The 27,784-nt window shown below is 45.4% G+C and overlaps 3 protein-coding genes across 3 annotated transcripts in view; 2 read left to right on the top strand and 1 right to left on the bottom strand.

The window, feature by feature from the left end:
* Positions 1 to 1,391: 1,391 nt before the first annotated feature.
* ntng2a (netrin g2a) lies at positions 1,392 to 11,514 on the top strand (the record flags this gene model as incomplete). Its single annotated transcript, XM_079755419.1, has 10 exons — positions 1,392 to 1,610; positions 3,037 to 3,295; positions 3,498 to 3,643; positions 4,126 to 4,364; positions 4,921 to 5,093; positions 5,348 to 5,371; positions 9,728 to 9,895; positions 10,134 to 10,268; positions 11,020 to 11,109; positions 11,396 to 11,514. 10 exons carry the CDS (start codon positions 1,392 to 1,394, stop codon positions 11,512 to 11,514), a joined length of 1,572 nt encoding a protein of 523 aa, XP_079611545.1.
* A 1,038-nt stretch (positions 11,515 to 12,552) lies between these two features.
* On the top strand, positions 12,553 to 15,664 carry endog (endonuclease G). The gene is made up of 6 exons (XM_079734046.1): positions 12,553 to 12,872; positions 13,210 to 13,418; positions 13,845 to 13,986; positions 14,604 to 14,713; positions 15,169 to 15,250; positions 15,345 to 15,664. Exons 1-6 carry the CDS (start codon positions 12,669 to 12,671, stop codon positions 15,540 to 15,542), a joined length of 945 nt encoding a protein of 314 aa, XP_079590172.1. The 5' UTR covers positions 12,553 to 12,668; the 3' UTR covers positions 15,543 to 15,664.
* A 4,611-nt stretch (positions 15,665 to 20,275) lies between these two features.
* The window catches only part of dab2ipa (DAB2 interacting protein a), a gene marked incomplete at both ends in the record, with an annotated part of 23,395 nt that continues 15,886 nt past the window's right edge, over positions 20,276 to 27,784 (bottom strand). Inside the window, 11 exons of the mRNA XM_079729155.1 lie at positions 20,276 to 20,446; positions 20,675 to 20,762; positions 20,894 to 20,973; positions 22,028 to 22,150; positions 22,598 to 22,711; positions 22,963 to 23,246; positions 23,688 to 24,215; positions 24,649 to 24,740; positions 25,347 to 25,702; positions 26,772 to 26,961; positions 27,385 to 27,621. Coding sequence (XP_079585281.1) covers positions 20,276 to 20,446; positions 20,675 to 20,762; positions 20,894 to 20,973; positions 22,028 to 22,150; positions 22,598 to 22,711; positions 22,963 to 23,246; positions 23,688 to 24,215; positions 24,649 to 24,740; positions 25,347 to 25,702; positions 26,772 to 26,961; positions 27,385 to 27,621 — 2,263 coding nt within the window. The remainder of the gene's footprint in view (positions 20,447 to 20,674; positions 20,763 to 20,893; positions 20,974 to 22,027; positions 22,151 to 22,597; positions 22,712 to 22,962; positions 23,247 to 23,687; positions 24,216 to 24,648; positions 24,741 to 25,346; positions 25,703 to 26,771; positions 26,962 to 27,384; positions 27,622 to 27,784) is intronic.

The following is a 27,784-nucleotide window of genomic DNA, read 5'->3' as shown; positions in this document are numbered from 1 at the left end:
AGGGAGCGTGCGGGAGACGCTCGTCCAATTATCGCACTAAAGGGGTCCGTTGAACTTAAAGTCAAGCTTAATTTGTGTGTTTGCCATTTCAATAACCTACAGTTAACTCTTGGATCCCGCAGAGAACAGTAAGAGAACACGAGTGTTGACTGAATGTTTATTAGAGTAGCAACAGGTGGTCGTTTAATTGTGTGTTGTGTGTGGGTCTCATCCTTGCACATCAATTAAGTTGACGTGTTTCTAATTGGTCTTAGTACTATGGTTTAAAGACTAACGTATAACTCTTTGACACATTGATATGCATTTTGACCTATAGGCTATTTAAGCTGTTTTGATGACCTCCGATCACGGATATCCTAAAATGGTTAAGGTGGTATTGCAAAATCGAGCAAGCTGAATATTTAAATAACCGTCTGCGATTCAGATAATAAAAACAGTTGATTTTTCAGTTTGTCCACAAAAGGTACTGAAAAGAAAGAAAGAAATAAAGTCAGGGGGTCTGTCCTTGCATGCCCTGTGAGCTTTAATGATGTAAAATCGTTTTGCCCAAGCAGACTTCCCGTGGAAGGGCGTTTCCATGGAGACAGACAGACAGACAGACAGGCAGTCAGGCATAGAAAGTATGTCAGACTAAAAAACAAAAACCGACAAGACATAGAAAGCCGGACAGTCCATCATAGCTTAACATTGATAGTTTGGAAACAAATAAGCAAAAACAAAGGGCCTAAACATAAACAGATTTAACTAATAGACAGACAGACAGACAGACAGACAGACAGACAGACAGACAGACAGACAAGGCAGAGATTCTACCTCAAAGATTCGACCCTTTGAGATCGACAACATGGAATACACAGCAAATATCTATTTCCCTGGAAGTCTGTCAGGGCTTGAGTCTAATGAGTGTCAGTTCTCAGGTGTGTGTAGCTGGTGTCGACACTGCGGGACCAATGACCTCACCATCATGGCCGACCCCAGGAGCCATGGAGCCGGTTGCACCAGGACCTCGCTCTGCTGAGGCTAAACACGTGCCGCGACCACCACGAAGATGCTAACCCCATGGCGGTAGAGGACGAGAAAGACGACACTTGGGACTGAAGAACTCTTGCTTACTTCCTGTGGTTTGGACAACAACTTCCTGTCCACCAAACCTATGTTGAATTATACAGAAAATAACCAGATGCTGAGGTTAGTCTTTGACATGATTACGACAACGCTAAAGACCATCACATGATGCACCACAATGGTGTCCGGGAAACGATAAAATCAATAAATGTCAAATCATTAAAGGTGAGGCTGTAGTCCCCTGCTGTATGAGGTATGAGCGGCGTTCTTCTTTGTTTCTGGACAAACCAGCTCAAACCAGTGACCCTTGAGTGTGGACCGTGACAATGGCACCGCTTCTTCTCCTGCTGCTGGTCCTGGGTCTGTTGGCGGGGGGCCGGGCCCAGTACGAGGTCTGCCGCTCGCTGCGAGGTTCAGAGGCGGGGCCTGGCTGGGAGTTCTACGCCTGTCAGCCTCCGCCCACCAACATGAAGGAGTTCATGCAGATCAGGGTAGAGCCGCCCGGGATGACCTGCGGAAACCCACCGGAACGCTTCTGCACCCTGGTACGGCACACACACACACACACACGCACGCACACACACACACACACACACACACACACACACACACACACACACGCACACACACACACACACACACACACACATACACATATACGTATACATACAAACACACACACACACATTCAAACACAGACACATACACACACTATTACAATCACACACATATAATCACACGCACACAAATTCAAACACAGAGACCAAACACAATCTGTGTGTCATACAAACACACACATTTGCAATCACATACTCTCACACGTACACACACACACACACACACAGACACACTATCACAAATATATTATTGATCACACACACAGGCACACAACCACACACACACATACATGCTTGTATGATCACATACACACACACACATTAACAAACACTATCACAAAATCATAATTGAACACACACACACACAGTTCAGAAAGGCATGGGTCAAGCCTAACTGTCAGTCATACTAATGAGCCGACAGACAGACTGACAGGCTCAAGCATTTAATTGTTCCTTTGGGACGATTAATAAGTGTGGATCCCATCTGAATTATTAATGACAGTAATAATTATTATAAAGGTGTAATTGAAAGGCACTTACTACTAACTCACTTACTACTAAGACAACCTAGCTCTATAAACGCAGTCGTTTTGTAGTTAATCATGACCAGAATCCATGTTGGATACTGTTAGTGGAATGTTTCGTGGACTGTGTAATGTGTGTCGTCTGTTCAAAGTCTGTGTGTGTGTGTGTGTGTGTGTGTGTGTGTGTGTGTGTGTGTGTGTGTGTGTGTGTGTGTGTGTGTGCCTTTCTGTCTGTCTGTGTGTGTGATTGCGTTTGTGTGGCCTATTCCATGCTGAGTGGTGGTGAAGTTAGAGTTCTCTGTGGACCCATTAAAACTCAGACGACAGAGAGAAAAAAAGTAAAAGAAAGAAAGAAGAGACACATATACACAGTGCTGTTCATATGATAAGGCTTTTATCTACAGTCCTCCCCTACTTCTTCAGTAATGGGTTTATGTTTTTTATATTTCCTACTCGGGTATGCATAAAGTATTTGTATTAAAGGCGGTGGATGCCTAAAAAAACACATTATTATTTTGTTTTTCCTGTGTTTTGTTTTGAATGTTGTTAAACACTGTTTTACTGGGTGTTACTTTTCCTGATTTTGTGTTTTCATGTGAAGCACTTTGTGACCAGTTCTGAAAAGTGCTATACAAATAAAGTTATTATTAGTAGTAGTAATAATTATTATGCCCTGTATTAGAGGCGATTTGCATTGTAATAAAAATCCCAAGGTGAAAGTAGTCGAGCTTAAGTGGGGCTTATGTTCTCTCTCTCTCTCCCCCCCTCCTCTCTCTCTCTCTATCTCCCCCCCTCCTCTCTCTCTCTCTATCTCCCTGTCTCTCATCTAGGAGAATCCCTATCTCTGCAGTGACGAGTGTGATGCGTCCAGCCCAGACCTGGCCCATCCTCCCCAGTTGATGCAAGACCGAGAGAGGGGCGGGCTCATTACCTATTGGCAGACAGTCACATGGTCACGCTACCCAGAGCCCCTATTGGCTAACATTTCTCTTTCTTGGGACAAGAGTTTGGAGCTGGTCGATGACATCGTTGTGACGTTTGAATACGGCCGACCGACCATTATGGTCCTGGAGAAGTCCCTGGATAAAGGTGATTGATTGATTGATCGATTGATAGTTTGAGTTTGAGCCTGGAGTACAAATCAAAGCAAAAGTACTTGAATGTTGTCAATTCATGTGAATAGCAACTAATAATAGGTCATAGGTACCAGTGTACTGATAGTTTGTAGTATACTAACAGTATGAGTGTGTAAACAGCTGTATTAAGTAGCGTATGTATGTGAATGTTTCAGGAGCTACTTGGCAGCCCTACCAGTACTACGCCGACGACTGCATGGAGGCCTTTGGGATGCAAGCGAAGCGGGTCCGAGACCTAGCGCCTAGCAACCTGACCCGGGTCATCTGCACCGAGCAGTACTCCGGCTGGGTGGGGGCCAAGGTATCTCATAGCTGCTGATAGGCCTCCTTTAGATCCTCCACTGTTTGGCGTCGTCACACCCCCATCAGTCCTGTCTTGTGGACCTGAATACGACACACGCCAGAGATGCTGGGGTCGGCTTGGCTCAGGAGGTAGAGCGGGTGGACTTGTCACCTGAAGGTCGCTAGTTCTGTTCCCTGGCCGAGTGTCGAGGTGTCCCTGAGCAAGACACCTAACCCCTAAGTGCTCCTGATGATGAGCTGGCTGTTGCTTTGCATGGTTGACTCTGCTGTTGGTGTGTGATTGGTTGTGAGTTGTAAGCAAGAGATTAACAGTTTTTACCCCTAGTATGAATATACTGATGGCATTAATTAATGTTACAAAAATATGAAAACTGTGATCTGGTTTCTACAATAATACAGTACGGTACAGTCAGCAGTAGCACAGTTACAGGACGTCCTACAGAATGCTAGTTTTGATTGACATGGCCGTGCGACCAACAGGAGGAGAGGAACGTGGTGTTCGAGGTGCGGGCGCGCTTCGGGGTCTTCGCGGGGCCCAAGCTGATCAACATGGACGCGCTGTACACCCGCATGGGCTCCGTGAAGGGGCTCCGGGACTTCTTCACCTTCACCAACCTGCGGCTCCGCCTGCTGCGCCCGGCGCTGGGCGGGACCTACGTCCAGCGGGACAACCTGCTCAAGTACTTCTACGCCATCTCCAACATCGACGTCCCCGCCAGGTGAGCCCTTATCACTCTGGCAAGATTCGTTAGGTCATCCGTATACATTTGGTGGGATTGGCGATTTATTCTGATTGGACCGTGTATTCAAGGAGACCTACATTAGTAGACATTAAGGTATCCAAGGTTGCCATCGGTTTGAATCTATCAGTGAGACATATGGCGCGTGTCCATGTGTCGACCGGTAGATAAAGAGCAGCCAATCCCTCTCACACAGATTAGCACAAACTGCTTAGAGAGACACTCGCTTAGAGATGAATTTAGATTAAATCTTCCCCTACGAGTGCTAGAGTTGATTCAATTAACATGGGTGCTGTTTCTACCATAATATATCCATCTGTATATGACTGATGATGGTTGTAGGAACTATTACTTATAATCTATGTGTGTGTGTGTGTGTGTTTTTGTGCTTGTGTGCGCGTGTGTTTTTGTGTGTGTGTGTGTGCGTGTGTGTGCATGCTTGCATGCGTGTTTGAGTGTGTGCGTGTTTGTGTGTGTGCATATCTGTATTTATGTGTGTGTGTGTGTGTGTGTGTGTGTGTGTGTGCGTGCCTAGGTGTAAGTGTAACCTGCATGCCTCTGAGTGTGTGCTGCGTGGCACGGCGCTGCAGTGTGTGTGCGACCACAACACCAGCGGGGAGGACTGCCAGGCCTGTTCCCGCCCCCTCACGTCCCGTCGCTGGAGGCCCGGCTCGTACCTGCCTGTCCCAACCGGCACGGCCAACATATGTACGTCTGGCCGCACACATGCATGGGCGACTGGTCCATTGATCCGTTGGTTCAATGAACAGAATATTAATCCAAGTAACATTTTTAAAATTGTAAGAAAAGTACAACATTTTACATACAAAATGATTAATCAATTCATCCGTTAAGATTTTTTATTTTTTTTTCATTCATATAATCAACAATAATCGTTTGCAATCCTACGTGAAACACATGCTTATGATTTCTTTGTTTTTTAACTCTCTTTTCTCTTTTAGGTGAAGCATCAGCCATCTTGGACAGTAAGTTCCGTCTTTCTGTCCATTTATCTGTTTACCGGCATTTCTGTGCATCTTAGCGAATCACCTGCCTGTCCGCCCATCTGTCCTCCTTTATGTACCTACTGTTCCTGTTTGCTTTGTGCTTTGCATTCTATTTTCCCATCTGCCGTCGGACTCCCTTGTCCAGGCGTTAGGATTAGGGAAACTCAGTTCAGTAGAAAATCCCCTGCCCTCCGCCTAACCCTGTGCGTTTATCTGCTCTAGTGCAAGGGATAGCATCATAATGCATTGTGGAACTTGTTGTTTATTCCATTGGGACTACACCGACCTGTATTCAGATATGTCACTGGCTTACACCCTCGGACAGAGATGGGGTCATCTGAGTATTAGCCTGTTTAGACTGGCCAGTTCATGGGAACTGAATGTGAAATACCGCTTCTGTCAAGGAAGTGAGGGAAAAATGTGTTGTTGAATGTTATGTTATGGAATAGGTCTGCAGAGAGCTCAGCAGTGACCGCTAGCATGTTTTCCTGCAACTAGCCGATGCAGCTAAGATATTAGCCACAGACTTCCTGTAAGAATGTAAAGATATTAGCATAAGTGTGTGTGTGTGTGTGTGTGTGTGTGTGTGTGTGTGTGTGTGTGTGTGTGTGTGTGTGTGTGTGTGTGTGTGTGTGTGTTCTATAGCTCTGATCATGTTCACTAGTGGGTTAACTCTTCTTCTCTCACAGCTTCTGTTCGACCTCCCTCTTCATCAGATGGAAAACCAGCCACTCTCTTTACTACCACCACTACCACTACACCAATGACTACTACCACCACTACTACCACTACTACCACCACTACTACCACTACACCAACTACTACCACTCCTGACCCCACACCAACCACAACTACGATCACTTCTCCTACCGTTATGGAAACCACTAGCTTCACCATAGCTAGTACCGCTGATAGTGTTACTTTACTTACTACCGAAACAAGTGGCATGACCAGTACTGGTTCACTGTCAGGTCCTACCACAACATATTTGTTGGAGACTTCTAGTAGTCTTACCACTGGAACAGACTGGGGTGGCAGCATTACTGACACTAGAACAGGCAGCGCCAGTACCAGTACCAGTACCAGTGACTGGTGGTCTGACTTGGAGATCTATGACCTGACTGATTTCACAGATTTCCCTTCAACTGATTTCACAGAACAATCCTTCCCAGGTACTGTCAGTCCAAACCGAGACACTACTACCACTACTGATACTGGTACTGTTACTGTTGATACTACTACTGTTACAACTGTAACTGCTACTGCTGACACTACTACTACAGTTACTCTTGATACCAGTACTGTTAGCGCTGATACTAGTCCTGTAACTACTACAAGTATCGCTTCTGCAACTACTACAGCTCCTCCTGATACCAGCACCGTTACCGCTGATACTAGTCCTGTAACTACCAGAAGTATCGCTACGACAACTACTACAGTTATTCCTGATACCAGCACCGTTACGGCTGATACTAGTCCTGTAATAACTAAAAGTATCGCTACGACAACTACTACAGTTATTCCTGATACAAGCACCATAGGTACTACTCTCCCTCCTGAGTATAGTACTGCTACTGCCGACACTAGTACTTTCATAGCTGATGATACGAGTAGCACGGCCAGCTTCTTGTGGCCCTCTGTCAGTGGAACCTCCAGCTTTCCTGTCGCCTCCACCCCTGAAGGAACAACCCTAGCAGCAGACAGTCTAGCAACAACCTCCAGCAAAGATGGAGCCGTCCTCGGCTCAGCCACCACTGATTTAGGGCCGGCAATTCAGTCAGTGCCGTCCAATCAGGCTCTTGATGCTCTTGAGCCTCTACCCACCGAGATTGCAGCTACGACTCCTGCTGATGTTTCACCTCCCATTAATGCTCCCACAGACTCAGCCTCCTCCTCCTCCCAGGCACCAGACCGCTCTACAGATGGGGCCACTCCTAGTGAAGCTCCTGCTGAACCCCCTCCCCCTCCTACTGACACTACAGACTCATTTTGGGCTCCCGATCCACCTCAAGACACCTTAATGACTCCTGTGGTGGAGACCCCTGGAGCGTTTCCTACAAGCCCAGGTTTAGACTCAAGCCCCCCGGAATCAAGCCCTACTGCTGGAAGACCTTCAGAATCAAATGATCGATTCTTAGACTTGAGCCCTGCGCCTCTGGAAAAACGTCCCGAATCAGGACCTTCAGAAACAAGCCTTCCACCCGAAGAGATACCTCCAGACATTCTCACTCCTTCCGCAGAAAGGCTGCCAGAGTCAGAATATATAGACTGGACTATGCTTACAGAAAACCCTCCAGACTTGGACTATTCTGAAATATATTCAGATTTAGGACCTTTAGACCCAAGCCCCCCTCCTGCAGAAAGACCCCCAGCCACAGAAAGTGCAGAGCCCTCAGACCTGGATTCTCTTGGCTCCACCACTCTGAGTCCAGGGGTCTCTGACTTGCCAGAATTTAAAAAAGATTTAGGATTGGCTGTTGCAAAAGATCGTGATTTTGAGCCCACAAGGGTTGGAGATCCAGTAGATGTTTCTCCAAAGACCATTGAGTCTTCAGATTCCAAGTCTGATGATACTGGAGACATTCCTGTAGTTGAAGCGATGCCAGAAAGCCCTGAAGGGAGTAACGTGGAGCAGAGTTCTGAAGAGGACAGCGCTGGTTCTTCGGCTTTGGCCCCAGAGGCTGGCCCCGATTCACCTCCCAAGCCGATGACAGGAGAAAGCTCTAAGGTGGATTCCTCTCCTAGCGGATCTGACATCGCAGCAGACCTAGGAGAAGCCAGACCTAGTCAAACCCCAAGGCTACAAGAGGAGAGGAAGGAAGCAAAAGGTACAAAGCAAAGTAGTTAATCCTAGTAAGTGATAACTGGGCAGTGAGGGAAAAATCGTGCTGCAGACACACTGTTTGACAGTCTAAGTCACTCACTGTACATCTTTGTCACTTAAGAAAGAAAAAATACAGCATAAGTTGGCAATACAGCAAAAATCTACCGAAGCACCATTATTAAGGAAATGCTCTGGATAAGTGTGAACTACTGATGAAAATGCACCTTCCTCTCTCATACAGTCACTAAGGAGGAGCCAAAGAAAAGGAAACAAGTCGAGAAGAAAGAGAAAAAAGGTCAGCTAGTGAAGCATAGTGCTAGCTACAGTAGTCGCGGTATTGGGGGTCCCCCTGGATTCAGGGGACAGTTCCCATGTCATGCTCTGTCCTTGGGTTTCTATCACTGGAAATGTCCCTGCAATACCTTGTTTAAGAGTTTTTTCTTGACCTTTATGTATAAATCGGTATAATTCAACTCCGGAAATCAGTCAAGGTTTTGTCCAAGACCAGATGACATTATGTTAAATTGAAAATGTGAAATTCTTTTTCCTGCATCTACTGTAAGCTCAATGTTTTGAGTTGATTGGACACAATACAAGTTGTTCTTTGTAATGTGTTCAATGTAGTGAATGGATATATCTGGTCACCTTACAGTAGTGGTAGTATTTGTGGTATGATGATATAAAAAGAGTAGTGAGGTTAAAGTAGCTGTAGTGAATGTGGTGGTATAAACACAGTACTTGCGAACTAGTTACTACAAACACTGGTCATAATGAGAAGCTGTGTGATCTGTTAGTGGGCTGTTACCATCGTTATGTGGATTATTTTGTGTGTCAGAAACCCAGAAAATACTGATTCCAGGAGGTCCAAAATTCAGCCAACTGTCTAAAATAGCCTACGTCACGTTTCAGGGTAAGAGTGACTATCAACCACAAATCTATATACCTACCAACCTATTTTTACCTGCACATCCACCTACCTACCTAGTACCTACCAAGTACCTACCAAGTACCTACCTAGTCCCTACCTACCTAACTACATGGTACCTACCTACCAACCTAGTACCAACCTACATACCTACCTAGTACCTACCTATCTACTTAGTACCTACCTACCTACCTTGTAACTACCTACTTATCTACATGCCTACTTTCATCACTAACTTTGTAACCACTTCCCTTGCAATGCCAATCCTCAGATTGTTTTCAATGTTCGGGTCCAACAGCCAGACCATTATTTGGAACACTGGAGAGATTTTAATAGTGTCAGTGTGTTAAAATCTGCCTGGGTCAGTCCAAGCACTTTCTCTGTGGTCCGCGTCTTGAACCACCTCAGACGAGGTGTTTAGCGGATGAAGTGGATCGCAATGTTCTCATATTTTCTGTTGTTTTGCCTCTCAATGTCCTGTGTTAAATCACACCCGCAATAACGAGATCTTCCTGAACTTCAGATCCAGTAACTGTTGGATAGGTTTGGTAAGGTGGTAAACCCTTCCCTGCTCTGCTGTCCTCAGACTGCGAGTGCAACGGACACTCCAACCGCTGCAGCTACATCGACTTCCTCAACGTGGTGACGTGTGTGAGCTGCAAGCACAACACCCGCGGCCGCAGCTGTGAGGCCTGCCGCGTGGGCTACTACAGAGAGGCGGCCATGCCCCTCGACGACGAGGACGTCTGTTCAGGTCAGAGCAACACACACACGCACACACACACACACACACACACACAGACACACACACTGTGTTACACACCACAATGTTAACCAATGCTAATACGGCTGGAATTGTGCGTGTGTGTGTGTGCGTGGCATGCACTTGTGAGCTTGTGTCTGTGGGTGAGTGCGCTTGAACTTGTGTATGTGCGTGTGTGCGTGCATGCGGGGGTTTGCACGTGTGTGTGTGTCCGTGTGCATGTGTGCAGAGTGTAACTGTGACCTGCAGGGCAGTCTGAACCCTCGGTGTGACGAGCAGGGCTTGTGTCCGTGTAAGGACGGAGTCTCTGGGCGGCGGTGTGACTCCTGCCAGCCCGGCTACAGGTGGCAGCAAGGCTGCATAGGTGAGTCTCCTCTAGCTTCCATTCTCTCCTCCTTCACTCTCCTCCCTTAGATGGATGATGTTAGATGGAAGCAAAACCCAAAACTGGTGTATTCGACAGGGCATGATAAAGTCACTGGGATGTGTGGGTTGAGTTGCGGTGAGACGACACACAATCATTGATGTGGTGTTTTAGAACAAGGCAGGCAGTGGTGGGGGGGCGTGTGGGTTGAGCTTGACTGTTCAGCGGAGTGCCCTGCACAAACTGCAGCGATTAAACCCAACGTGGTGCTTTCATTTGGTCTCGAAATTTTCAAAAATTGCTTTAGTATATTGGAGAATGAATGTTTCCTCTGCTTCTCTTCAAACTCTTTTTAAAGTATCCTCTTTACCTCAACTCTGACCACTTTAAAACAAGAATGAAGACTTATATGTTGTATGCATGCATGCATACATATGTATGCATTTCTTTGCTTTGCCTTTGTTTTCTATTATTTATCTATTTTATTTTTTAATTTAATTTTATTGTATGAAAATGTTTTTATGTGAAGCACTTTGAGTCTGCCTTGTGTATGAAAAGTGCCATATAAATAAAGTTGCCTTGCCTTGCCTTTACTCATCCTTCTTACTAATGTCTTACCTGATCTTCTTCTTCTTCTTCTTCCTCTTCTTCTTCTTCTTCTTCTTCTTCTTCTTCTTCTTCTTCTTCTTCTTCTTCTTTTTCTTCTGTCTCTAATATATTGACCCTCTCTTGGTAATGTCTGCTCCTCTAGAGAATTTCTGTGATGAGGATATCACGCTGTGCCAAAATGGAGGGACGTGTGTGGACTTCCAGCGGTGCGTGTGTACTGCAGACTTCACAGGTAAACCCACCCTCCACCCACCTTGGATAAGGCTCAGAGGTCAGACGTCAGGCGAGGGTCTCACTGGTCGCGTGTGTGTGTGTGTGTGTGTGTGTGTGTGTGTGTGTGTGTGTGTGTGTGTGTGTGTGTGTGTGTGTGTGTGTGTGTTTGTGTGTGGACAGGGCCGCTTTGCCAGAAGGAGGTGTGCCTGAAGGAGAAAGGCTGTGTGGACGACACCGAAATTAATTCTGCCTCCTCGCTACGTTACTCGCCTGGCTTCGTGACCCTTGACCTCTGCCCTCTGAAGCTAGCCTGTCTGATGCTAGCTGTGGCAACCCAATGCTGAAAGGCTGTTGGATTGCCGAGACTGATGATTGTTCAAGGGTCTCATCATCACAAGACTGCCAGAGGAACTCCGGTCGGTGATGCCTGTCTGGGCTCAGCGAAGTTAAGGTTGTATTCCTTGGTCCAAAACAGAAAATATCTTCCCATCACAAAGACCAAATAGAGTGTCCAGGAATGGAAAACAATGGCCCGAATATCAGAGTCCCCTTTTAGAACAATATTGCCTTGGACACAATCAAGGGATGGCTCTATGAGAAGGTGGAATCTAAGGCAGACCGAAGAACATTCTTAATTTTTTTTAATTTATAATAAAAATACCTGTGACCATTGACATGAAACTTTTTTTACCTTGAAGTATTTTGTATTTATGTCTGCTGTTGTCATTGTCCATTTAAAATATTGATCATTGATGTCATTACAAAACAGAGACAATGGGGAAATAAAGTACTACACATACACGTACATGAGTATTTGAGTATTTGATGTTTGAGCGTACACAGAAACATACATTTTGTGTTTTCATTTGAGTGTGTTTTTTTATATTTGACAGAGGGGTAAGCATGAACACAGGGGGCCAAGCAGATTGATGCATACTCAAATAATTAGACATTACAAGAACAAATCATACATTACAATCACTTAAGTAGTAACATCATAGCTACATGAAGGGTTTCTGAATGTGACCTTTATGACAATGACTGCCTTTCACCTTTTGGGGATCTGTATATTTGGAAATGTGATCTCAATTGGTAAGTGGCAACACCATAAGTGGGCCCAAATGTCCTTTTAAGTGGATCACAGAGCAAATCCAAACATTAACCGATGCTTTAACTAATGTTTCAATGATAATTCATGGCTGACTATTTCATTTAACTTTTTGTTCATTACTACCACTACTGATACTGGCATTGTTGATTACTGCAATACTGCTTAATAAATATTGGGTCGTGATTTAATGACGATACTTGTGGGTCGCTCCGGAGGCTGGACCAGTGGAGAACCACTGGTTTAGAATGTGCATTAGATGCCTGATTGCAATGATCGCCTGCCCTCTATCGAGACGATTTGGTGTGTGCAGACGTCATCACTCCGCGTCAGACACGGCTGATTCCACAAATAATAACCCACTGTGATGTCCTTGTTGTCCGGCGTCCACGATCCGTGACATGGGATCATATTATTAAGAATTTATCACATCTTCAAAATTATACATTATTTGTTTATCCTAAGGGAATATGCAGTGTGTTTTGCGTTCGCGATGGTTTGCTGCTGGGGTGTCCCTGGCCGTTGGAACAGGGGTCGGCGCTTCTCTCCATAGTCTGCAGAAGGACAGTACAGCCAGCTCCACTGACAGACTCCTAGATCACGATCTGCACTCTTTACTCTCTCGAGTCCCCGTTATCCCTCTACCGAGTGTTGAGGCGGCCACCGAGCTGACGGTTGGTAGCTCATAATGTGACTATTTAATTATAAATGATAGCTCCCATTTGTAACAGACTGTGTGTGTGTGTGTGTGTGTGTGTGTGTGTGTGTGTGATGATGATGATTTAGCAAGGCTATTAGGACATCTAATTACAATTACAGCATAGCCTACTTAATGTTCTTCATGTCAACCATGCCTAACTGCTTTATGACACCTTAAGCATCACAGGGACCTGACGCATAACATGATTACGTTAATATGATATGATAATGTTATAGGGACCTGATGCATCACATGGTTACGTTATGACACATCACAGGGGCAGCCTAGTGATCAGGAAGTGTGTGTTGTAGGTGTACCAGGGGGGCCCTGTTGGCTCAAAGCCCGGCGCTGTGATGAAGTACGGCTTCCCCTCACTGGCCAACATCAAGAGCAGAGAGTCCTACATCACATCATATGACCCCCGCACCCGCACGGCCTCTTGGGTAATAGAACAGCTCACACCGGGCAGCTTGACCGGCTCGTCAGACAGGAAGTACTCTGACTTCAAAGAAGATGAAAGGTAACTATGGGAGCCCATGCCTGCTGGTGCTTGATGGATTTATTGGTAACTGGCTTATTGGTAACTGACTTATTGAAGATGCTAAATGGCTACAGGCCAGCTGCCCTGACCTCCTTACACATGAAGTGTTGAAAGTAACAACCAGAGAATCCAAAACCAGAGAATCTTCTTGACCCCTTGCAGTTTGCTCACTGGGCTGAGTGAGGGGTAAAAGATGCTACATGCTAAACCTGTTATTCAAAACACCTAAGAAGGTGGTTAAACACATCCCCAGATTGTATTTGTTGACATTTCATCCGCTGTCTCTCTTTATTTCTATGTCTTGCTGCAAAAACAATTGGCCTCTGTGCACAAACAAAGTTGAAAATTGAATTTGAACGTATTAGTATCCAACTTATTACCGACTGACTTATGTGCTGCTGGCAGTGTCCACGTTTACCATCGATCGACCAACCAGGACTACAAGGGGAGCGGCTTCGATCGAGGTCACCTGGCAGCAGCAGCCAATCACAAATGGAGTCAAAAGGCCATGGATGACACCTTCATTCTGAGTAATGTTTCTCCGCAGGTAAGAAACTAAGAAAACACACACATCCCAACCATTTGAGGGCATTCACTCCTACGTGTTCCAATTTCAACCAGCATTTTCTCAGGCTTCCTGTTGAATATGTTTCTGATAACCACCATTCTAACATATAGTCCCATTTTCAAATTTTAGATTAATATTGTAAATCTGGTGTGCTCAAATCTGGGTCACCAGGGCGTTTCATTTTCTTTCGCTCCACATGTATTTTGTTTTAATGGTGTTGCTGGGGGCGGGGTTCTGTAGACGTGTCTTAAATGGAGAGGGTCTCTACTGGAAACAACCTGACCGGCAGAACCAAAGCAAATGTGTGCTGGCTGACCATTGTCTCAGATGGACTGTGGATTGATAACTACTGGACTTATAACTAAAACAATAGCTTCATCATCCCATAGTCGGTACCCCTCCTTGGTCAACAGAGAATGATCACTCAAGCCAAGCACTGGTCAACTAATCTCTTCCCGTTGCAGCTGGGAAGACAAGCTGTGCCGTCTCCCTGAATTTCTTTTTAGCATTGTCAAACTTCGGGATCCAAGATTTTAGTAACAATCTTTTTCAGTATTACTTCTTAGCCAGTAAAAAAATGTCCCCTTCTCTTCAAGTGTCCTCATCTCAACCGGAAGGCCTGGAACAACTTGGAGCAGCTGTGTCGCTCTCTGACCAAACAATACCTCAATGTCTACGTCTGCACTGGACCCCTCTACCTGCCCAGGTATCCAATCACTCACCCCCCCGTCTCTCTCTCTACCTGCCCAGCTATCCATTCACTCCCTTTCTCTGTCTCTCTACCTGCCCAGGTACCTAATCACTATTTATGTTATTTTTGTTCAGTTTAGTAATTCATCTGGAAATGATTATGGGGAGACATTGTTGAGTCCTCTCAAAATAAAAAGAATCCCATGATGCTTTATGATGTACTGTACAAGCCATATTAGAATATTATTTGAATACTTTTGTAGCACTTTGACAATTACTACCAAGTCTGAGAAACGGAAAGACCGACAGAGACAGACTTCGTCATTGCTGGTCGTAATAATAATAATTATTCAATGTTCTAGGTTTCACCCAAGGTTCTTGTTTTCCATAGTGGCGCCATGGGTGGCTCTCCAACCCAAGGCCATTGAGATAAGAAGTTGCGGGACTAACGAGACTGTCTGTGTTGAACAGAGCTGAGGCTGATGGGAAGCTCTACGTTCGCTACCAAGTGTTGGGTCGAAACCACGTTGCCGTGCCAACGCATTTCTTTAAGGTGGGTTCTCCAATACCGACTCTCTGCTCGCTCCCCATAGAGTCGGTATAAATTGTAATAAAGGTTTTAATTGAATGATCCGGGCGTTCTGTAGGTGCTCATTCTGGAGCGGGCCGGGGGCCAGGGTGTGGAGCTCAGGTCCTACGTCCTGCCCAACAACCCAGTGGAGGAAAATATTCCACTGGAGAGCTTCCTGGTTCCCATAGAAACCATCGAAAGGGCCTCCGGACTGCTGTTTGTTCCGAACATCATGAAGATGACCGGTAGCCTCCAGGCCATCTCTGCCAGATAACATCTCTTGAGTCAGAACAGTAGTGGAAGTGGTGAACTAGCAGGAACTTGCTCCTCTGTATATTACGTTGAATACACACATTTTAGTGACAAATCAAGATTACATTTTAGCAGAATCCATCATGTGCGTGCTAAACATGTACATTTTTAACAGATATTATATACATGTGTGTGACTCTTTCTCAATTATATTGTGAATAAAGTGGTATTTTTCAAATGTGATGTTTATTTGAAATACAAGGCAGAAAAAGCTTCCAAGAGGTTAGGAGGGTCTAAAGGAGGGACCAGGATAAGCCACCAGAATATACGATCCACATCAAGTCAAAGACAAGCCAGCAGGGAAGTTGGAAGGCCTGAACAAATCGGAGGGCTCCAACAGGAGGGAATGGGTGCTGGTTTGTGAGGAGGAGCATAAGGGGAGAATGGTCCAGGGTGAGAGAGAAAGCAGGAGGGAGGAACAGCACGTTTGTGATGAGGAAGATGCAAGAGGCAGTGGACAAGGGGGAGGAATTGTCAACATTAATGTGGCGATTCTGAATGTCAGTAGCCAAAGTATGCTTCATAATATGCTCTAGGAGGAAGATAGAAGGGAGGAGTTTACAAAATATGGGCAGGTAATAGTTATGTATTTAAGCTCGTGGTTTGAGGAAAGGCCAACCTGGAAGATGCATATAGAACATTTGGAGGCAGAGTAGGTTTTAAATGGGCCATATAAAATAACATCATCTAATGCTGATGACTTTGAATTATTTATGCATGCATATCCACACATAGATAAATCCAATTCTGATAGACGACATCAGAATTGGATGATTGGTCTTTGTGTATAGTGGAGCAGCCATGACCGGATAGAGGAAAATTTATCTAATCTGGAATCCTGATGTTAAAAACACCCAAAATATCCTGTTCTCAAACTTCAGCTTCATGGTGGAGCAGCTTCAAACTTTAGTGCACCAAGACATACAAACATATCCATACAGTGTTAGGCATAAGTTTAGGCACCCATGCTAAAGTTGACTAAAAAGAGGAATACAAAATCATCTTTTGGAAATTGATCTTAATGCCTTATTTATAACAAATAAGGAAAAATTCAACCTATAAGGATACCAAATTGCTTTGTGAATGAATAATGTATCGTAAATAAATAAATGTTCTCCATTAAAACACAGGGTGCATAAGTATAGACACCCCTATGTTAATTCCCATAGAGGCAGGCAGTTTTTATTTTTAAAAGCCAGTTAGGATCCAGGATACTATGCATCCTGATGAAGTCACCAAGCCTTTTGAATTAAAATAGCCCCACATCACCACATAGCTTACACCATACCTAGAGATTGGCATGGTTCTTTTCAGTTAGCCTAATAGCTGTTAGTTAGCCTCATGATTTGTCAATGCAAATCAAACCAGCTAATAGGCTTACTGAAATAAAAATTAACATAGGGGTGTCTATACTTATGCACCACGTATTTTAATGGAGAACATTTATGTATTTACGATACATTATTCATTCACAAAGCAAATTGGTGTCCCTAAAGGTTGGATTTTTCCTAATTTGTTTAGATCAATTTCCAAAAGACGATTTTTTTATTCCTCTTTATAGTCAACTTTAGCATGGTTGCCTAAACTTATGCCTACCACTGTATAGAAATACATAGGCTCATAGTAGAAGCAGTACTATCTGGTACATAAAAGCAGCAGACATGTAATCACTGTTGTGAGCAATCCCTGTGAAAAGGGTCTCTTGAGTGAGACAACGGTCAAGGTATTTTCCAGGATAAGCTTTTATTTAGGCTTCTATGTGCTGCTGCCCTTCACTTCGAGGTCACCTGGTTTAAAGAGTATGTTGGATACATTACTCCCTCAGGTGGAGGATATGAGAACGGAGGACCAACTCTGCCAAGAGAAAATATGAAAGAACATGACAATCCTATCACTCACTAGGACAAAAAAGAGCTGGAATCAATCAGAAGCATGACCTCGGAGGTTGAAGATATGCCACCCTTGCATCGTGGTCATGTTCTAAAGCCAGTTTTCATCCTCATACTGCCATGCAAAACAGAACCGGTGAGCTCATCAAGACCTCAGCTACGATTATAAACATAGATGAATTCAATAAGTATTTTCCATGTATTTCATATACAAAACTCAAACCAAGCACATAAGGACTTCCGAAACGCCTTCAGGTTTAATTCATTCCGGGGCAGGGCTGCTGTCAGGGCTACAGGTGTGTCATATCAATGCTGATTAATCAGCAGGGGACCGGGTAACCATATCAGCCAATAAGAGCTCATCCGTGCAATAGTGTGTGTTTAACTGAGAGGGGGAGTCATCTAATGCAAACCGATCTGAGTGGTGTCTGGGTTTCATTTAAAGAGACACTCTTCCTCTCTACGTTGATTTTCCACTATTCTTGCCTCCATCCAAGCTTCTGTACCACCTTGGCTGTTGAGTTGTGTTGAGCACTTGGTCGAGTGATGACCTTTAACCGACCATGGCTGGACTGTGTGCAAGTCAACATATACTGTGGCAGAAGATGATCCATTGAGAATGTAATGTTTGATATGATCAGAGAGAGAGAATTTTAATATAAATTTGGCATTGTGTTTGTTTTTTTTTATATTCAAGAATGGTTACCTTTAGCAACACGTTTAGCTTATATAAAACTCTTAATATCTGCAACATAATAAGTAAAAAATAACATTAAAAAAATACTTGAATCACCCGGAAATGAAACAATAGGAGTCAAGCTTTGGCTGTAAAATGTGCCATCCAGTTATGTATGGAAAAAAAATCACTTCAAAATCAAATCAAGAAAAATAAATGTAAACATGAAAGAAAATAAATATTTATTTTTTTCTTTTATATATATTACTTTCTATGTTTTCCAAGACATATTTTATGCATTTATTGAGACATACAATTACTTCTCCATACATTTGCAGATATGGCAGGTTTGGTCCTCCATAATAGTTTGCTGGTTATACATTTCAGTTTAAAGATGATGCGTCTCATAGATGAAGTCCCTGGTTCAGATGAAATGCAACAAAACATATTAACTGATGGGATGATATATTTTGCTGCTGTGTACTCAAACTTTGATTGACACTTAAAACTATAACAATTCATGTTTCATCTTTACAGAAAATCTCTTCCTCAAGATCAATAAACATCTTTAATACATTGAAAAGAGCTATTATTTGGCCATCAGTCAGTTTAATATAGTCGTTTTATGTTTTTTCTTTTTATAGATGCTGTGGTTTTCCATTGGAGCAGCTGGTCTTTATACAGAATGACAGTTACATGTATAATTACAGAGTCTTGCATACAGGTTGACTGTGGAGTAAAAATACACACGTTGTTATCTCAGGAAGCCTGACAGTTAAGTCAGCTATAACTAGTCAACACAGCGGAGAGAGCAGAACTTGAGACCTTAAACATCTAGCGGCCATCTTCCGCATCAGTTTCCACAGTCCAGCTAGCATTAAGAGCAATGTTAGAACCAAGATGGCCACTAGGTCAATAAGGGCCATGGGGAAGTCCTTTGGCAAGCAGTCTCTCTCTCTCTACTCACAAATAGTCAAATACAATTGACAGTCAGTTCAAAAAGTTCATCATTAAAATAAAAACACTTTTCATCAATACCTAAACAATACTTAAAGTATCATCAATACAAAAACCTTTTTTTTGATCTGATGGCAATATATATGTATGTATATATATATATGTATGTATATATATATATATATATATACACACACACACACACACATATATATATACACATATATATATATAAATATATCTATAATTGTTACTATATTTGTTATTACTCCCTATATCCATTCATATTTTTATTGTCAGTGAAACTGATTCAAACAAGTTCAATAAAGTCTGAGGCAGAACATTTACATCCTAACAAAGGCTGAAACCTGCCCGCTCATTTCAGTAGATACAGTCTACAGTCCAGAGTCCTACAAAGACAGGGTAAGTATATCGGTGGCCAAAATTGTTCTGATTGCCTCCTTTCCTCTTTACCAAAACATCACCCAAAACAATTTCTTGCATCCGAACAGTCTTTACATAGCAAATAGCAACAGCAGTGCGGGTAGCCAATAGGAGAGCAGGCCGGGGGCGGGGTTACCATAACAGGACAGTGATAAGGGGTGTGGTTGATGGCATCACACTAGTAGCACTACCATCACACTAGGCCTAGTTCCCCTTTGGCAGCTGCCAATCACAGGAGTTACAGATACACGTTTGATAATAATCCCTCCCCCTTGACGCAAATGAAAAAAAAGTGTCCTTGTCCCTGGTATAGTACCTACCAGCTCCCATTTAGAGGGTCATCACCATAGAACACAGGAAGCCCTGGATTCACACCCACAGTGGACGTTTTGGACGGAAACAGGGAATCATCGGGGGGGGAACACAAGGCTATAGGACAGACTGTATTGTTAGCCATCCAATCATTCGCAGTCGCCGTGGTTACAGTGTAGGAAAATACTTTTGATTGACAGCTTTACAATAAGTAAGATGACAGCAAAGTTGATTAATCCTTTTTATACCTTCTCTACAGTCTGAGTGAGTGTCCATCAGTTCATGAACCCCTTCTAATCCCCTTTGCATTCTCTCATGCAGCATCTATCGGAAAAGTAGCAGTTGTCGACCAATTGGAATTGCTCATTCTTCAACGGTTGCTAGGGGCGTCCGGTCACTGATGATTGATTGGGTGTCTCAGCAGTTGCCTGAGTTGCGGAATTCTCCGTTCTCTGTGATCTGCAGGGCGGAGCTGTTGCTGGGTGACAGGCCGTTCCTTTGTGATGTCACAGTGTAGCGCTCCTTCAGCTGTGTGAGCGCGGCCATTAGCCGGCTGTTGGCCGCGTCCAGACTGGCTATTCTCTTCTCCTGGAGGCACAGACACAGACCACCACACACATGGAGGGGAGTTACACAATTGCAGACAGGAATATTTTAAACAGACAAGGGGACTTTTTTTGTTGCTTCGCTAAAAAAGTAATTATTAACTAACAAAATGGAGTTAACTGGAAAGGCAATGAGAAAGAGTTGAGAGACAGCCAGGCAAGCAGACATAGAGAGAGAGTGAGAGTGAGAGAGAGAGTGCCAGAAACAAACCTGTGCTTCTATAATCTTCTGCTTCGAGTCCACCACGGCCTGCATATCTGAGTGGTCCTTCTTCAGCTCAGCCTCCACAGTCATCAACCTGCAGTGACACAAACACTGCTTGTCACATGACACACAACATTACACCAACATGTCACTAACAGGTCAACATCACAAACATCCTCACAGCCCCTGAAACACACACACACACACACGCACATGCACACACACCTGCTGATAATGCTGTTCATCTGGAGATCCTTGTCGTCCTGAAGGCGTCTCAGGCGGCTCTCCGTGTCCTCCAGCCTCGCCTGGAACCACCAGCCACATACTGAGTCTCATTACACTTAGCTATCAACTAGCTAGCATGATGCACTTGGAACCACCAGCCACATAATGAGTCTCATTACACTTAGCTATCAACTAGCTAGCATGATGCACCTGGAACCACCAGCCACATACTGAGTCTCATTACACTTAGCTATCAACTAGCTAGCATGATGCACCTGTTAGCACCAGCCACATAGTGAGTCTCATTACACTTAGCTATCAAATAGCTAGCATAATGCACCTGGAACCACCAGCCACATACTGAGTCTCATTACACTTAGCTATCAACTAGCTAGCATGATGCACCTGGAACCACCAGCCACATACTGAGTCTCATTACACTTAGCTATCAACTAGCGAGCATGATGCACCTGTTAGCACCAGCCACATAGTGAGTCTCATTACACTTAGTTATCAACTAGCTAGCATGATGCACCTGTTAGCACCAGCCACATAGTGAGTCTCATTACACTTAGTTATCAACTAGCTAGCATGATGCACCTGGAACCACCAGCCACATACTGAGTCTCATTACACTTAGCTATCAACTAGCTAGCATGATGCACCTGTTAGCACCAGCCACATAGTGAGTCTCATTACACTTAGTTATCAACTAGCTAGCATGATGCACCTGTTAGCACCAGCCACATAGTGAGTCTCATTACACTTAGTTATCAACTAGCTAGCATGATGCACCTGTTAGCACCAGTCACATAGTGAGTCTCATTACACTTAGTTATCAACTAGCTAGCATGATGCCCCTGGAACCACCAGCCACATTTCATTTTGCCTTCAACGAATAATTGTTAAATATGGTGCAGGTGATATGTGCACCTGGTACAGCTGTAGCCTCCTCATGTTAATGTATGTTAACATAGGTGACTATAAATATATATAGATGATATGTGCACCTGGTACTCCTGTAACAAGGTTAACATAGGTGACTATAAGTATATATAGGTGATTTGTGTACCTGGTACTCCTGTAACAAGGTTAACATAGGTGACTATAAGTAGATATAGGTGATATGTGCACCTGGTACTCCTGTAACATCCTCTGGTTGTGCTGGTCCTGGAGCATCAATCTGGCCTCACATTCTTCCTGCCGCATCCCTGCAACACGTAACCTCTCCTGGAGCATGGCGATCTCCTGCTGGTACTACACACACACACACACACACACACACACACACACACACACACACACACACACACACACACACACACACACACACACACACAAACGGACAACATGGAATGAGCCCAGTGTAATCCTGCAAAGAGCACTGAGGCACTCAAATAAAACCCCAGGTCATCCACATGTAAGGAACACAGGTTAGGAAATCAAAGTTGTGAAACCGACTAAACCTTCACTTGAAGAACTTGCAATGACAATCATATGGATGGGAAGCTTGCAGTGCTTCTTAAAGACTGAATCAAGTCCAGCGGTTCATACAAATCTATTTACAGCTACAACAGGCGGGACAATAACTTATTTTACTATCAATATGTTTACAAGATTATGATGATTGTTAAGATTTGTTCATCATGTGAAGCATGCCTTTCTCATTCCTGTCCGTCGATGTGAAGGAAACTGGTCTGCTACCTTTTCACTGAGGGACTCGTCATCCTCAGTCTCTCCATAGGGGGCGCCAGAGTTCATATTAAGCAGCCAGGCAGCAGTACGGTCCAGTGCACCCGGGTTTACTGGGGACGGGGCCTAGTGCATATATACACACACAGAGACGAGGCACATACACAAAACACAGAACACAAGCGCACGTGCACAGCACACAGACAAGCGCACGTGCACAGAGGTACACACACACACACACACACACAAAGGGTTTTGCGTTACTACACCTTGTTTTGCGCTGCATGATCATTTCACCTTTTGATCTGACCTATGACCCCCTTTTTAATTCAAGGCTAGCTTACGGCATCGGGTCATGAACCCATCATGCTGGTTACCTTGGTAACAGGTCGCAGTTTCTCAGGGCTGTCCCCTTTGGAGGACGACGAGGTCTGCCTCAGGCGGGATTGGCCGCTGCTGGGCCAATCAGGACTGGATGACATCATGCTGCCAGACGCGGGCCGGGGGGGGTAGGCCGAGGTGCCGCTGGTGAGGATGGTGGGGGGGGTCCGGCCGCGGGCGGGACACGGGGGTGCCGAGGAGGGGGGGGGCGGCTGGTCTATGCGCCTTTGGGGTCCGGTAGAGGGTCCCACTGAGCTCTGACGAGGGCCGATGGGAGCCACTGGAGTCGAGCACACAAGACACGCACAATGAGGTCAGAGAACCTCTGTACGTGCACCAACAAGAGAGGGGAGAGGACACTAGGAGGAGAACAATAAGGAGAGAGGAGAGACAACTAGGAGAGGAGAGACCACTAGGAGCATAACAAGGAGAGAGGAGAGGCCACTATGAGCATAACAAGGAGATTGGAGAGACCACCCGGGGCATAACAAGGAGAGAGGAGAGACCACTAGGAGCATAACAAGGAGAGAGGAGAGACCACTAGGAGCATAACAAGGAGAGAGGAGAGACCACTAGGAGCATAACAAGGAGAGAGGAGAGACCACTATGAGCATAACAAGGAGATTGGAGAGACCACTCGGGGCATAACAAGGAGAGAGGAGAGACCACTAGGAGCAGAACAAGGAGAGAGGATGGACGGCTAGAGAACAGGTGTTCTCACCAGGTGTGTTGCCGTGTGGAGGATCGTTCAGTGACATCTGTCGGCGTGAATACTCCTCCCCACTGCTGCTGCTGGACAGAGCTGACATGCGATCTCCTCTCTCTCCTCTCTCTCCCCTCTCGACTCTCTCTACTCTCTCCCCTCTCTCGCCCCCGCCCAGGCCCACAGACATCTGGGTAAGGAACGCCGGCTTGGTCCCCATCGTGGTCCTCTCCTCGGGATTGCCATGGGAACCGGCAGAGCCATCGGAGGGCGTGACGTCGGTCTGCTGCGGTTGCCTCGGTGACGTGCTGGTCATGTGATACACAGGGTTCTGGAAGGACAGGGGAAGGAGCCCGGTCCGGCGCTGCCATTGGCCGTCGTCGACCCCGTCACTGGGGGACGAGTCCTGCAGGTCGACCAGAGACAGACTCCGGCTCTCATTGGTCAGCTCGGGGGCCTCCCTCCGGTCATTGGCTATCTCCGGTCCTGCTTCGTTCTCATTGGCTTCTGAGTAGGAAGAGCTGGCGGCTGGAGACCCCTGCAGGCCTGGAAAGGTATCACATGGTGAACATGCAGTATTCACATTACATATATGAAGGGCAATCACTCTACACTCAGGGGGGTGGGGTCATGGAGTCATGGAGTCATGGGGTCACGGGGTCATGTGTACAAGGTTGGGAGTTAAGTGATAGATGAGCCAGGATCTAGGGACAGAGGAGTGTGACTTCATAAAGGGTGAGGTCTGTGGTAGGGGTTAAGGGTGATGGTGTTTAGGGTTGTTTAAGGGTTAAGGGTGATGGTGTTTAGGGTTGTTTAAGGGTTAAGGGTGATGGTGTTTAGGGTTGTTTAAGGGTTAAGGGTGATGGTGTTTAGGACTGGGTAAGGGTTAAGAGGTGGAGGCGTTTAGGGCTGGATAAGGGTTAAGGGTGATAGTGTTTAGGGTTGATTAAGGGTTAAGGGTTCTAGAAGAAGGACTTACCGGTTGCGGGCTGAAGACTGGATCCTTTGGTAACAAAGAACAAGTCTTTGTTCTCTGGAGTTGGAGATGGAAGCCTGGTGAAGTCTACCAAACTACACGAGCACACACACACACACACACACACACACACACACACACACACACACACACACACACACACACACACACACACACACACACACACACACACACACACACACACACACAGTTAATTAGCTGCACATGTGAATAGACTCAACAGATGATGAGTGTCAGGTCAAACGCTAATGCAAGGTCGGGCGTTCAGACCATAGCCAGACGGACAGAGAGTTCAGCCCTTCTTACTCATGAAGTTAGATTTAGCAAACAAAGAAAGTCATTGAATGTTAGATTCTGTTGGTTTTTAAACAAATCTGATTGGTGGTGCTTCGAGAGGGATTGTTTACAGGCGGAGCGCCTCGTTGTAGGGGAGGAGAACCCGAGCTGTCCACTACGCCCAGGGTAGTTCAGTGATACACTTTGTCCAAGCAGAGGCTGGGACACGATCATGTGATCAAAGCTTAGGATATCTTAATCAGTGCAGAACAATACATGTACTTATCCTAATCTGTTTTTAATGTTATGAGCCCAGGTGAGTTGCCGTTAAGCTAGGCCGTGTGACCTTAAGGTGAGGGTCAGGAGAGGAGGGGTGGGGATGGGGCGGGGGGGATCGGGCTCACCTGGTGTCGGCCCCCACGCTGCCCTGAAGGCCCCGGGACAGGTTGCAGCCCGCCAGGGGGGGGGAGAGGGGCGGGGACAGCGGTGGCGGCGACACCACGCGCTGGGGCTCCGCGCAGCTCATTGGATAGCCTGCGCCCGGGTTGACCGAGCCCCCTGCGTGGGCCCCGCCCCCTGGGTGGGGGTGGACAAGCCCACCTGGGTGAACCAATCCTCCTGGGTGGACTAGACCCCCCGGGTGGACCAGCCCCCCTGGGTGGACTAGACCCCCCGGGTGGACCAGCCCCCCTGGGTTAGCGAGCGCTGAAGAGACCTCCCTCAGGATACGAGGCAGCGGACCTAGCTTAGCCAGACACGCCTGGAGGGACGCACACACACACGCACACACACACACACACACACACACACACAAACGCTCACACACACATGCACACACATGCGCATACAAACATACGCACACACACACACACACATGCACACACAGACACACACACACACACACACACACACACACACACACACACACAGTAATCAATACATGTGAACACCGTGAAGATAAAACATTCTCCACTTATTTGTCCATTCTATAGCATGCAAAGGGTTAATGTTCGGGACACACGTACAGGAATAATTATAACTTTTAAACAATTTGATTGATTCAACTGGACTGCTGTTGGCAGACAGCGATATTATCATTCTCAACAAAGACTGGATGGATTATCTTGAAGGCTGAACATGCTGTGTCTATTTACAGCGGATAGAAGACAATGGGTGTCTTTCATGGTGGTATTTGGGGATGTTTGATGTTGTAGAAGGTGGACAGGTAGAACTGATGTGCGGAGAAGCTTAATGTATTATTAGAATCAGAGAGAAGCGTCTGCTAGACCTTTTTACATGTCTATTTAAAAACTCTGGTTTCATCTCTAAATGAGCCACATTATCTTTAAAGCATTTCGAGGAACGCAGACCTAAAGATTGAAATAACTTCATGCAGAAGTTAAGGGAGGCAGATTATGCTCATCCCAGTTACGAAGAAAGTTGAATACTGATGATATAGCCAGCATCTAATCCACTGCACTAAAAGCTACTATTCTTGTGCATAAATGCATCTTTCCTATATTTCACCTGTTTATTCCTAATTGTTTTTAATGTTTCTATTGCTACATGTATTTTACTGGTACAATATTTATTCTTAGGCTATTTCCCATCGAGAGCAAAGCAATAGCGACAATCAATTTCCTGTGGGATTAAGAAAGTACTCTGATACTCTGAATCTGTATTCATCCAGGTTTAACCCAGATGTCAGCAGAAGATGGAGAGCCTGGAGTTGAACAGAGATGCTAGCGATTTGAGCTATGTATTTATACAGGTTTAAGGCAGATGTTAACGATAGGACCACGTGTGTCAATGAGTCCAGCTGTGGGTACCTGGTCCAGCTCAATGAGCAGGGTGTGGAGGGTGGACAGCTCCCGGCCCAGGTCGATGTATCCGTCGAAGCCAGCTGTGTGGGACAGGCTGTCGGGGTGGGAGATCTCCTGCAGGAAGCGCTGCATGTTGCTCCACTCACGCTCCACAAAGTCGTTCATGAACAGCATGTACTCCTCCTTGTTGCCGAACCTGCGGCAAACACAGAGGATGCACTCCATTAATTATACAGTACATACATACGTGCATACACACACACACACACACACACACACACACACACACACACACAGCATACAAACATTTACACACAAACACACACACACGTGTACATATGCATACACATAAAAAACACATATATTAGGACGTTTATGAGTCCCTTCATGTGGACTCCCCTGCTGTTTGTTCCTGTGAGGGTTCATTTTTTAATTGGTTTAAATGGGAGTGTGTCATTGTGTTGATTAAAAGAGACACGTTCATCTCAGCAAATGAGTGTGTGTCTTTATTATTTCTGTGTAGTGTTCATTTGTATGATTAATACATGCTCTGAGGATACATAGTTTAATAAAACATACATGTAAGTGCTTTTAACAGGTAGATATATGTGTTTCTTACTTGCTGAAGTTGGCCAGGTTCTGCGTAACCTTGGCGATGAGGGTGAGCGTGCGGGCGGTCCGGTCGTCGGGGTACTCCTGGGTCAGCTCAAACAGAGACGGCGACATCACAGCCGGACACAGGAAGCGCAGGAACAGCGACGCACTGATCAGACGCTCACTGATGTCCGGTCGCCCCCGGTTACCACACTCCTGACGCCACGATGCAAACACCTCTTTCAGCTCCCTGGGGAACACTCTGGAAACACACCCACATACACCTTAGGCATAATAACCATATGAAACAGGTGGAATTTGTGTGTGTGTGTGTGTTTTCGGGGGGGGGAGGGGGGGGGTATTTGTGTGTGTGTGTGTGTGTGTGTGTGTGTGTGTGTGCCTTTGTGTGTGTGTGTGAGTGTGCG

Source organism: Pollachius pollachius, assembly GCF_949987615.1.
Source record: "Pollachius pollachius genome assembly, chromosome: 1".
NCBI classification, from domain to species: Eukaryota; Metazoa; Chordata; class Actinopteri; order Gadiformes; family Gadidae; genus Pollachius; species Pollachius pollachius.
The sequence above is the reverse complement of the archived record's forward strand: the minus strand, read 5'-3'. Positions and strand labels throughout refer to the sequence as shown.

Coding starts and splice junctions, on each gene's coding strand:
- endog (XM_079734046.1), top strand. CDS start 12,669: ATGCAGTGTGTTTTGCGTTCGCGATGGTTTGCTGCTGGGGTGTCCCTG. Junction 13,419..13,844: donor GACTTCAAAGAAGATGAAAG/GTAACTATGGGA, acceptor TGCTGCTGGCAG/TGTCCACGTTTACCATCGAT. Junction 15,251..15,344: donor TGCCAACGCATTTCTTTAAG/GTGGGTTCTCCA, acceptor GGCGTTCTGTAG/GTGCTCATTCTGGAGCGGGC.